The sequence below is a fragment of the Mustela putorius genome, unplaced genomic scaffold (genome assembly GCF_011764305.1).
Source record: "Mustela putorius furo isolate JIRA1106 unplaced genomic scaffold, ASM1176430v1.1 tig00001692_pilon_pilon_pilon, whole genome shotgun sequence".
In the NCBI taxonomy this organism is placed as follows: Eukaryota; Metazoa; Chordata; class Mammalia; order Carnivora; family Mustelidae; genus Mustela; species Mustela putorius.
The window spans coordinates 150943-163865 of record NW_025421844.1 but is presented as its reverse complement, the minus strand read 5'-3'; the positions used below and the strand labels follow the sequence as shown (position 1 = coordinate 163865).

The following is a 12923-nucleotide window of genomic DNA, read 5'->3' as shown; positions in this document are numbered from 1 at the left end:
AACAAGGGGTGTTAGAGAGGAGAAGGGAGTTGGGGTAACTTGGAAGGGAAGGTGAATCATGAGAGACTATGGACTCTGAAAAACAATCTGAGGGGTCTGAAGTGGCGGGGGTGGGTGGGAGGTTGGGGTACCAGGTGGTGGGTATCATAGAGGGCACAGATTGCATGGAGCATTGGGTGTGATGAAAAAATAATGAATACTGTTTTTCTGAAAATAAATTATTTTTTTTTAAAAAGGGCAGAAGACATGAGCAGACACTTCTCCAATGAAGACATACAATTGGTCCACAGACTCATGAAAAATACTCATCCTCATTAACTATCAGGGAGATTCAAATTGAAACCACATTGAGATACCACGTTACACCAGTGAGAATGGAGAAAATGAACAAGACAGGAAATAACGTGTGTTGGAGAGGATATGGAGAAAGGGAACCCTCTTATAGTGTTGGTGGGAATGCAGGTTTGTGCAGCCAATCTGCTACACTGTGTGGAGATCCTTAAGAAATTAAATATAGAGCTACCCTAGTACCCTGCAATTGCACTACTGGATATTTACCCCAAAGATACAGATGTAGTGAAAAGAAGGGCCATCTGTACCCTAATGTTTATAGCAGCAATGGCCATGGTCACCAAACTGTGGAAAGAACCAAGATGCCCTTCAACGGATGAATGGATAAGGAAGATGTGGTCCCTATACACTATGGAGTATTATGCCTCCATCAGAAAGGATGAATATCCAACTTTTGTCTTTTGTAGCAACATGGATGGGATTGGAAGAGATTATGCTGAGTGAAATAAGTCAAGCAGAGAGAGTCAATTATCATATGGTTTCACTTATTTGTGGAGCATAAGGAATAACAAGGAGGACATGGGGAGATGGAGAGGACAAGGGATTTGGGGGAAATTGGAGGGGGAGTGAGCCAGGAGAGACTGTGGAATCTGAAAAACAATCTGAGAGTTTTGCAGGAGTAGGGGATGGGATGTTAGGTGCCCATGGTGGTGGGTATTATGGAGGGAACATATTGAATGGAGCACTGGGGTTGGTGCACAAACAATGAATTATGGAACACTGAGAATAAATTTAAGAAAAAAAATCAATGATGTGCTATATTTTGCCTAATTGATTTTTGAAAAATGAATCAGACCCTGGTTTCTTTCATCTCTTCTGTTGTTTCCTAGTTTCTATATAAATTATTTCTGCTCTAATCTTGCTATTTCCTTCCTTTTGCTATATGTAGGTATCAGGTTTTGTTTTTTTTTTTTTTTTTTTTTCCTAGCACCTCTAGGTGTGAAGGTTGTGGTTTATTTAATATTGTTCTTGCTTCCTGAGGTCTTTCTGTATGCTGTGTATTCCTGTCTTAGGTCCACTTTTGATGCAGAGAAATTAAATGATCATGATATAGGTTTTATACTCATGTGTTTGTGTGTTTGTGTGTGTGTGTGTGAGAGAGAGAGAGAGAGAGAGAGAGACAGATCTTCTGGTTCTGCTGGAGGTTTTGTGATCCACAGTGAGTGCCGCTGTGATTCCTTTAAAGGTTTTGTTACCTGCATCAGGATATTTGTAATTTATTGGTATTTGAGGACAAGAGGAAACTAATGAAACTGACTTGGTGTTTTGTGCATCTTAGCATATTTGTCTTCCTTTTACAAGTAAGTTTCTAAATCAGCGAGTGATTAGTGAATAATGTCAAGGATGTTCCCATGGGGAAACTACTCTATGGAGAGGAAACCCCAGACCCTGACAGGGTACCTGCCATAGCTTCCATCTGCAGTGGCTCCAGTGGCTTAAAGACATAATTGGTGAGTAATGTGTACCCTCTGATGGTCTGATACTCTTGTAGTTTGAGGTTTATGTCTGGGCTCACACTGATGTCCCCTCACTGTGTCTCTCGCACAATAATACACGTCCATGTCCTTGGATCTCAGGCTGTTCATCTGAAGATACAGCGTGTTCTTGCCATTGTCTCTGGAGATGGTGAATCGGCCCTTCACAGAGTCTGCATAGCTTGTGAAACTTCCATCAATCCAAATACCTGCGATCCACTGCGGCCCCTTCCCTGGATCCTGGCAGACCCAGGTCATGCCATAGCTACTGAAGGTGAATCCAGAGGCTGCACAGGAGAGTCTCAGGGACCCTCCAGGCTTCACCAGGTCTCCCCCAGACTCCACTAGCTTCATCTCACACTGGACATCTGCAGACACAAGATACCCAAGTAAGGGATTGGTCACACCCCCATGGCTTCTCTCACTCATATCCACTCACATCCTCAATTTCTTTGGTTCTCCAGAAATTACCTTTTAAAAGATCAACAAGGTAAACCCAGCCAAGCACAAACTCCCTGGTGAGTTCTCTGTGTTCTATCCTGATCAGTGAATGTGGGCACCTGGAAATCCCAGGCCTGGGGCTCCTCTTCCAGCTGGATGGTCTGAGCTGGGCTGTTTTATTCAGTGGAGAGAAAACCCTATTTGCATGTCCTCTCAGTATATAGTTAGCTCCAGACGTAGGCTCAATTCTTTACAAGTTAATAGCAAAGATTCCATTGTTTGTAGATCACTTTGTATAGATGACACTGTGTCAGTATGTAGTATTTTAATGTATGAACAGAATTGTCTTCTCTTCTTTTTTCTGTTACAGCATTTAAAAAAAAATGTTGTGTTATGTTACTCACTATACAGCACATGATTAGTTTTTGATGTAGTGTTTCATGATTCATTGTTTGTGTATAACACCCAGTGCTCTTTGTAACCTGTGCCTTCCTTAATACCCATCACCAGGCTCATCGATTCCCCTACCCTCCTCCCTTCTAAAACTCTCAGTTTGTTTCCTGTTGTTCATAGTCTCTCATGGCTCATCTCTCACTTTGATTTTCTCCCTTCACCCTTTCCTTCTGCTAATGTCCTCCACACTATTCCTTATGTTTCACAAATAAGTGAAATTGTATGACAATTGGCTTTCTATGTTTGACTTATTTCACTCAGCATAATCTCCTCCAGTCCCATCCATGTTGAATAAAAAACTCAGTATTGATTCCTTCTGATGGCTAAGTAATATTCCATTGTATATATGGAACACACCTTCTTTATCCATTCATCTGTTGAAAGGTATCTTGGCACTTTCCACATTTTGGCTATCATGAACATTGCTGCTCTGAATATTAGAATGCATGTAGCCCTTCTTTTTCACTACATCTGTATCTTGGGATAAATATCCAGTAGTGCAATTTCTGGGTCATAAGGTTGCTCTCTTTTTTTTATATTTATGTTTTTACTTATTTTTATTTTTAATATTTTTATTGTGTTATGTTTGTTTTATTTTATTCACCATGGAGGGTAGCTTTATGTTTAATATTTTGAGGAAACTCCACACTGATTACCAACCGATTTCACCAATGTACATTCCCACCTACAGTGTAAGAGGGCTCCCTTTACTCCATAAATTCTCCAACATTCAATGCTTCTTGCCTTGTCGATTTTTTCCACAGAGTTGTCTTATCATTTCTGTGTGCATTTTTAAAAGTCTTTCATTAACGTAGGTAATTTTTAATATACATTATTTTACCCACTTAATGATGTTTAGTCCTAATTATTTTATTTATGGAAACAGCCTAAATGAAATTATTTTGTTAATTTCTTTTTAAAATAATTTCTTGTTAATGTATGGAAGCATTGCTCTATTTTGTATGCTTATTTTGTACCCCAAAGTTTCTCTGAAATCATTAAGTAGTTCTAAGATCTTTTTAAATGGAGTTTGTGGGGTTTGACTATGTATAGGACCATGTCATATGGAAACAAATATTTTTTTTTTTCTTTTTTCTATTGATTTTAGTATCTTTTATTTTATTATTGCCAATCTTTTTTTGAAGGTTTTCCGGGTGAGGGCCAGAAAGTTTTCCCTTCTTTTCTTCTAGGTTTTGGTCTAATAACTCAATGGATATAGACAAGGTCTGAGGGGAAAATGAATTTCAGTTTACATGTGCAGAGCTCTCAAAAATATGTCACCTAGAGAATGACAAAATTAGGTGGCACTTGCGCCTCTTAGACAACCAAGAATTGAATTTGTGAAGATTTGCTGCAAAGATTTGGGTTTGGGTTAGTAAATTAGGGAAGAACTAACAAGTTTTGTTTGCACGGTGTTCTGGGTACTACGTTCTCTATTCTATGGCTGAGGATGGTTCTCCCCTCCTGGAACAGGGAAGGGAAATTTACCACAGATTTATTTCTTGCTGTTAGTGTGCAAAGGAGGCTCAGTCTGTTTGTCCACTGGCATGTTCTCAAGTGAATTTCATTTACAATAACCCAGGGACCAGATGACATAGTGGGATTGCACATTTTATTCTCCTTCATGATACCATGTTGAAACTTATGGTAAGAATGAGCATCCTTGTCTAGCTTCTCAGTGACAGGAAAGGCTTCGTGTTTTCACTGTTTAAAGTGAAGCCTAATACATGTATTAGGCTGTATTGGGCTTTTCATATATGACAATGATTATGTAGAAGTAATTTCCTTTCATTCTTCAATCATTGAGATTTTTAAGTGATAAACATGTGTTGATTTTTTCAAATGGTTTTAAGCATCGATGGAGTGGATGGTGTATATTCAATCCTTTACTCTGTTGAAATAGTTTGCCCCATTTATTGATCTTTGTATGTTGAAGGAAACTTGCATCTGAGGGATGATTCACACAGGGTCATTATGTACGATCATTTTAGTGTGCATTTGCGTTCAGTATGCCAGGATTTTTGCAGGTATGTTCAAGGGAGATATTAACCTGAACATTCCCTTCTTGTGTGTCCTTGCCTGGCTTTGGTGTTGGAGTAATGCTGGTGTCATACAATGAACTGGGGCATATTTCTTTCTCATCAGTTTTTTGGAAGAGATTGCAATGTATTAGCTTTAATTTTTCTTTAAATATTTAGCTTCCACAAAGAAAACCATCTGATTTGGAAATTTTGTTCTTTGTTTTTCTTTTTTTTGAAACTTGAGGTTTTATTTTATTTTATTTCTTTAATTTAAATTCAATTAAAGGAGGGGGGGAAGATGGTGGAGACATAGGAGACACTGTTTCAACTGGTTCCCTAAAGTGAGCTGATTATCTACCAGAACACTCCTAACACCCATGAAATCAGCCTGAGATGTAGGATTATACATTTCTAGATCTCTATGGGGGCAGAAGACACAAGTGGACAGGTAAACCAGAGTGGGAACATTGGACTGATATCAGAAGATAACAGATGCCAGTCAGCTAGGGAGGAGTTTGCTCCATGAGAAAGGCAAGACCACTTCCTCTGTGCTCTCTCCCAGCATTCCAGCTACCTCAGAGTCAACTTTCAGGATACTTCCTCTTCTCTGGAATGTTTGAATAATTACTCTCACACTTGATAAACACCTTTGCTCAGGAGACAGGATGGTGGAGAAGTAGGAGATGCTTCTCCAACCTGTCCCCTTTAGTGAGCTGATTATCTACCAAAGAACCCTGATCACCCATGAAATTGCCTGAGATTAGAATGATACACTTCTGGATCTCTACAGGGACAGAAGAGGCAGTGGACAGGTAAAGCAGAGTAGGAACATCAGACTGATATCAGAAAATAAATAAGAGGGGGAGGGAGCCACCAGAAGGGACCCATTGGAAAGTGATACCCCAATACGAGGGTGCCCTGTGATTGGGCATTAACTTGGAGACTGGTTAAAAGCACTCAAAACCAGCAAAATATCTCAAGAGGAAAATGATGGAATTGGGCAGTCTGGGGCACGGGCTTAAGCTCAGGGACCCAAGACAGGAACTGCTGGTGCTGTGCCAGATAGAGTGCAGTGAAGAATCTAGACCATGGTCCCTGAGCCTCTGGCACCTACGTGTGAGAGTCTGGGTGGATGCATTCATATCATATTCATATCATACTGATATGAATACATTAATCGTAGGGGATCTTAACATGCCACTCTCAGTAACAGATCATCTAAGCAGAAAATCAATAAGGAAACAAGAGCATTGAATGACACATTGGACCATATGGACCTCATTGATATATACGGAACATTCCACCCTCAAACAACAGAATACTCATCCTTCTCGAGTGCACATGGAACCTTCCCCAAAACAGACCACATACAGGGTCACAGATCTGGACCCAAAAAATACCAAAACATTGATAATATTCCATGTATATTCTCAAACTGCAGTGCTTTGAAACTGGAGCTCAACCACAAGAAAAAGTTTGGAAGGAATTCAAACACTTGGAAGCTAAGACCACCTGGCTTAAGCATTATTGCATCAACCAAAAAGTCAAAGAACTTAAGCCATTCATTAAAACCAGTGAGAATGAAGACACTTCAGTCCAAAACCTATGGGATACAACCAACACAGTCTTAAAGGGGAAGTACATAACTATTCAATCTTCCCTCAAAAACCCAGAAAAATCCAGAATACACCAGCTGTCTTTACACCTTAAATAACTGGAGAATCAACAACAAATAAGCAAACTATGCACACAAGAAGGGCAATAATCCAGATAATAGCAGACATCAATGAGATAGAAACTAGGCATACAGTAGAATGCATCATTGAAACTAGAGCTGGTTTTTTGAAAGAATCAATAAGATTGATGAACCATCAGCCAAATTAATCTGCAATCAAATGCTCTACCACTGAGCTATACCCACTGACCAAGTTAAAAGAGAGGAGACCCAAATTAATAAAACTATGAATGGAAAGGGAGAGATCACAACAAACATCAAGGAAATAGAAACAATCATCAGAAATTATTATCAACAGTTATACACAAAGTTAAGCAACCCTGATGAAATGGATGCATTCTGGGAAAATAAGCACCTCAAAAACTGAATCAGGAAGAAATTGACAACCTGAATAGATCTAGTAACAAAATTAGTATATGTGCTGCTGAAGCGAGCACTCTAGTAACAAAATTAAAGCAGTGATCCCAAACCTCCCCAAAACAAGAGTCTAAGACCTGTGGATTCCATGGGTAATTCTACCAAACTTTCATAGAAGAAATAAAGCTTATTCTCCTGAAGCTATTTCAAAAATCTGAAGCAGAAGGGAAACTTCCGGACAATTTTTATGAAGTCAGAATTACCTTGAATCCCCCAAACATACGAAGACCCCACCACAAAGGAGAATTTCAGACCAATATCCCTGATGAATATGGATTCTAAGATTGTCAACAAGATTCTAGCAAACAGGATCCAACAGCACATTAAAAAGATTATCCACCATGACCAGGTGTGATTTATCCATGGGATGCAGGTGTGGCTCAATATTCACAAATCATTCAATGTGATTGAACAAATCAATAAGAAAAGAGAGAAAACTCATATGGTCCTTCAATTGAGGAGAAAATTCATTTGGCAAAATTCAGCATACATTCCTAATTAAAACACGTCCAAGTATAAGGATAGAGGAAACATTCCTCAATTTATCAAATCTGTCTATGAAAAATACACAGAAAATATTATCCTCAAAGTGAAAAAGCTGAGAGCCTTCCCTTTGAGATCAGGAACATGACAAGTATGCCCGCTCTCACTACTCATGTTCAGCATAGTATTAGAAGTCCTAGCAACAGCAATCAGACAACAAAGAGACATAAATGGTATCCAAATTGGCAATGAAGAAGTCAAAATCTCTCTCTTTGAAGAGAGAGATTATTTGGAAAGTTTATATGGAGTTTATATGGAAAACTCTAAAGACTCCACCTCCAAACTACTAGAACTCATACAGCAGTTCAGTAATGAGTCAAGATACAAAATCATTGTACAGAAATCAGTTGCTTTCTTATAAACTAACAGTGAAAATACAGAAAGGGAAATTGGAGAATCAATTCCATTTACTATAGCACCAAGAATCCTAAGATACCTGGGAACAAACCTAACCAAGGAGGTAAAGGATCTGTAATGGAGGAAATACAGAACATTCATGAAATAAATTGAAAAAGACAGAAAAAGTTGGAAGACCATTCCATGCTCATGAATCAGAAGAGTAAACATTGTTAAAATATCTATAATACCTAGAGAAATATATACTTTCAATGCCATTCCAATCAAAATTAAAGCACCATTTTTCAAAGAGCCAGAGCAAACAATCGTCAAGTCTGTATGGAACCAGAGGAAACCGTGAATTGCTAAGGACATGTTGAAAAAGAAAACTGGGGAATCATGTTGCCTGATTTCTAGCATTACTACAAAGCTGTGATCACCAGGACAGCATGACAATGGTACACGGACAGACACATGGACGGGTGGAACAGAATAGAGAGCCTGGACGAAGACTCTCAACTTTATGGCCAGCTAATCTATGAAAAAACAAGAAAAAATAGACAGTGAAAAAAAGACAGTCACTTCAAAAAATCGTGCTGGGAAAATTGGACAGCTACGTATAGAATAATGAAACTGGACCATTCTCTTACACCATACACAAAGATAAACTCAAAATGGATAAAAGACCTCAAGGTGAGACAGGAATCCATCAGAATCCTAGAGGAGAACATAGGCAGTAACCCCTTGGACATTGGTCACAGCAACTTCTTTCAAGATATGTCTCCAAAGGCAAAGGAAACAAAAGTGAAAATGAACTTTTGGGACTTCATTAAGAACAAAGGTTTCTGAACAGCAAAGGAAACAGTCAACAAAACAAATAGGCAACCTGCAGAATGGGAGAAGATATTCACAAATGACAGTACAGACAAAAGGCTGATATCCAAGATCTATAGAGAACTCCTCAAACTCAACACATTCAAAACAGATAATCATGTCAAAAAATGGGCAGAAGACATGAACAGACATATCTCCAATGAAGACATACAAATGTCTATCAGACACATGAAAAAATGTACATCATCACTAACAATCAGGGAGATTCAAATTAAAACCGCATTGAGATTCCACCTTACCCCAGTTAGAATGGCCAAAATTAGCAAGACAGGAAACAACATGTATTGGAGGGGATGTGGAGAAAGGGGAACCCTCTTCCACTGTTGGTGGGAATGCAAGTTGCTGCAGCCTCTTTGGAGAACAGTGTGGAGATTCCTCAAGAAATTAAAAATAGAACTTCCCTATGACCCTGCCATTGCACTCCTGGGTATTTACCCCAAAGATACAGACATAGTGAAAAGAAGGGCCATCTGTACCCCAATGTTTATAGCAGCAATGGTCATGGTCACCAAACTGTGGAAAGAAACAAGATGCCTTTCAACGGACGAATGGATAAGGAAGATGTGGTCCATATACACTATGGAGTATTATGCCTCCATCAGAAAGGACGAATACCCAACTTTTGTAGCAACATGGACAGAACTGGAAGAGATGATGCTGAATGAAATAAGTCAAGCAGAGAGAGCCAATTATCATATGGTTTCACTTATTTGTGGAGAATAGCAAATAGCATGGAGGATATGGGGAGATAGAGAGGGGGGGAAGGGAGTTGGGGGAAATTGGAAGGCGAGGTGAACCACGAGATACTATAGACTCTGAAAAACAATCTGAGTGTTTTGAAGGGGCGGGGGGTGGGAGGTCGGGGTACCAGTTGGTGGGTATTATAGAGGGCATGGATTGCATGGAGCACTGGGTGTGGTGCAAAAATAATGAATACTGTTATGCTGAAAATAAATAAAAAATAAATTTAAATAAAGAAGAGGGGATTGGGAGGGAGACAAATCATAAAAGACTCAATCTCAAAAAAATGGACTGAGGGTTGCTGGAGGGAGGGTTATTGGGAGAGGGTAGGGGGATATGGACATTGGGGAGGGTATGTGCTATTGTGAGTGCTATGAAATGTGTAATCCTGGAGATTCACAGAGCTGTATTCTTGGGGATAAAAATACTTTATATAGTTATAATTTTTTTCATTAATAAAAAAAATCCACATGCTTAGAAATTTGAACTGCTAAGTACAGAAGAACAAAACTCGATGATTCTCTTAATCCATACACAAATATAAACTTGAAGTGTTTAAAAGACCTCAATTTGATGCAGGAATGTATCAAAATTCTAGAAGAGAACATAGGCAGTAACCTATTTGACATTGGCCACAAAACTTCTTTCAAGACATGTCCCAAAGGCAAAAGAGACAAAAGCAAAAATGAACTTTTGGGACTTCATCATCATAAAAAGTTTCTGCACAGCAAAGGAAACAGTCAACAAAACAAAGAGGCAACCCATGGAATGGGAGAAGATATTTGCAAATGACAGTACAGACAAAGGGCTGATATCCAAGATCTATAGAGAACTCCTCAAATCTAACACAGTCAAAACAGATAATCATGTCCAAAAATGGGCAGAATATATGAATGGACACTTCTCCAAAGAAGACTTACAAATGGCTAACAGCCAAATGAAAAACGTGTTCATAATCTTAGCAATCTGGAGATTCAAATCAAAAGCACATGGAGATATGAACTTACACCATTTGGAATGGTCAAAATTAACAAGAGAGTAAACAACAATTTTATGAACTTATTATGAGCAACTACATATTAAGTTAGCACAATCTGGAAGAAATGGGTACATTCCTGTACACTTATAAATAACCAAAACTGAAACAGGAATCAATAGAAAATCTAAACACTCTGATTGCCACCAAGGAAACCGAAGCAATAACCAAAATCTTCATAATAAAGAAGAATCCAGGGCAACGTGGTTTTCCAGTGGATTCATAGATCTACTTGTATTTTCATTACATTCTCCTGTTTGAAGTTGAGTTTTCAAAAACATTTCTATAATTAACGAAAACAACAAGAAATAGAAATTCCTACATTGATGCATATTTGTTCTTCTTCAGCCTCTTCAGGTCAGTTGTTGTGGAAAACACATAAATAAGATATCCTCTGAGCTCCATATCTACATTGACAGGGTGAGAAGCAACTATATTGTAGTATCAGAAACTGGAAAGAATCCCTACCCCAACCAATTATGCTATATTTACTCTTTGGAAAACTACCAAATATTAAAATGATTCTTCCTGCTATAGAAATCAACATGGTTGAATTTTCAGGGATTTGTGCAGAGCAAAAATAAATAAATAAATAAATAATACAAATAAAAATACATACAATATAAATTCTTCAAAAATTAAAACTAGACTAAGCAAAATGTGGAAAACACATAGTTATGTGAGAACAGAATGAAGAAGGGAAGAGGAAGGAGGAATTCCAGAGAAAATCAAAGAATTTTTATGAAGAATTGATTTGTTCAGTCTGCATAATGCTTATTTGGACACCAATATTTATCCTATCACACATTCTGCATGTGGCAGTTCATTCTGTGTCAAGCACACTCATCAAAATTGTTACAAATACTCACAGAGATGACTCAAGAGGAACATACAGATATTAAAATGTGAGAAAATACACCTGCATGTACTCTTATTCTCTCTATATTTTAGGAAAACTCTAGAGCAGGTTAAATCATCCTGTCCCCATTACAGGAGGGGTTCCAGATTCCTCACCAGCCCATGCACTCTGTCCTCCAGGTGGTTCAGGGGACAGTGTGTCCTGTGGGGATGAGCACAGGGCCACCAACTGAGGCTCATTCTCACCACCTGGGTGCTCTTGGACTCCTCACAAAACTCTCTAAAATTCTAAGTGTAATTTTACATTTTATTATAGAATAACACAACACATATCCCACAACATTTGTGTCAATATTTAAAAAGAAATTAGCACGTGGAGGCCAAGTATATACTTTGGAAAGCTATGTAATGAAAAATAATACTTTCCTCAAAAGTGCTTAATACCACCAAAACAAAGGCAGCCACATCTCTTCTAGTCATTGCCCTCTATGGTCACATAGATCCCAAGCTGAGTATATAATCAGAGAACGTGCAAATAAGGCCTTCCCTCTGCTGATTAAAACAGCCAATCCCTGACTCTGCAGCTGGGAGAGGAGCCCCAGCCCAGGATTTCCAGGCATTCCAATCAGTAGTCAAGACAGAACACTCACAACTCACAATGGAGTTTGCACTTGGCTGGGTATTCCTTGTTTCTCTTCTAAAAGGTAATTCATAGTGAACAAGAGACGTTGAGGATGTGAGTGGGTGTGAGTGAGAGAAACCATGGGTGTGTGACATATTTCTGACTAGAATGTCTTGTGTCTGCAGGTGTCCAGTGCGAGGTGCAGCTCGTGGAGTCTTGGGGAGACCTGGTGAAGCCTGGGGGGTCCCTGAGACTCTCCTGTGCAGCCTCTGGATTCACCTTCAGCAGCAATGGCATGAGCTGGGTCTGCCAGTCTCCAGGGAAGGGGCTGCAGTGAGTCGCAGGTATTAGCTATGACGGAAGTAGCACATACTACTCAGACTCTGTAAAGGGCTGATTCACCATCTCCAGAGACAACAGCAAGAACACGCTGTATCTGCAGATGAATGGCCTAAGAGCCGAGGACACAGCTGTGTATTACTGTACAACAGACACAGTGAGGGGACCTCAGTATGAGCCCAGACACAAACCTCACTGTAGGATGGGATCTGGACCACCAGGAGGTGCACACTACTCACTAGTTCTGTCTTTAAGCACCAGGAGCAGATGCAGATGAAGGTTATGGGCAGGTTTCCTGTCAGAATCTAGGGATTCCTATCCAGAGAACCCTTTCCCTCAGGGACCCTTTGTGCACACATGATTCTCTGCTTACCTCTTCACTCTCTGACTTTGAAAATTTGTTCTATTGGGGAAGCAATTATACCAAAATGCACAAAATACAGTCACTCATGTTGTTTATACCTTTCCCTAAATATCAATGAATCACAAATAAACTGGTGCTCATCAAATGAACATTTATAGGAATCCCAGCTGCTCTCACTGTGCATCATAAGTCCACCCTGCTCAACGTGCAAACTCGCTAGAAGCAGCATAAAGTGTATGCTGGACAGGATACCACCAGGGGCATCAACAATCCAAAGCAAAAGAAGAAAATGTCTTG

General features: G+C 39.3%; 1 pseudogene and 1 gene segment (V, D, J or C); one reads left to right on the top strand and one right to left on the bottom strand.

The window, feature by feature from the left end:
- Positions 1-1787: 1787 nt before the first annotated feature.
- LOC101684716 lies at positions 1788-11781 on the bottom strand. The segment is given in 3 exon segments: positions 1788-2194; positions 2298-2438; positions 11724-11781. Coding segments are annotated over 3 exon segments (606 nt in total).
- Positions 11782-11959: 178 nt separating this feature from the next.
- Positions 11960-12539, top strand: LOC101684452 (annotated as a pseudogene).
- Positions 12540-12923: the final 384 nt, after the last annotated feature.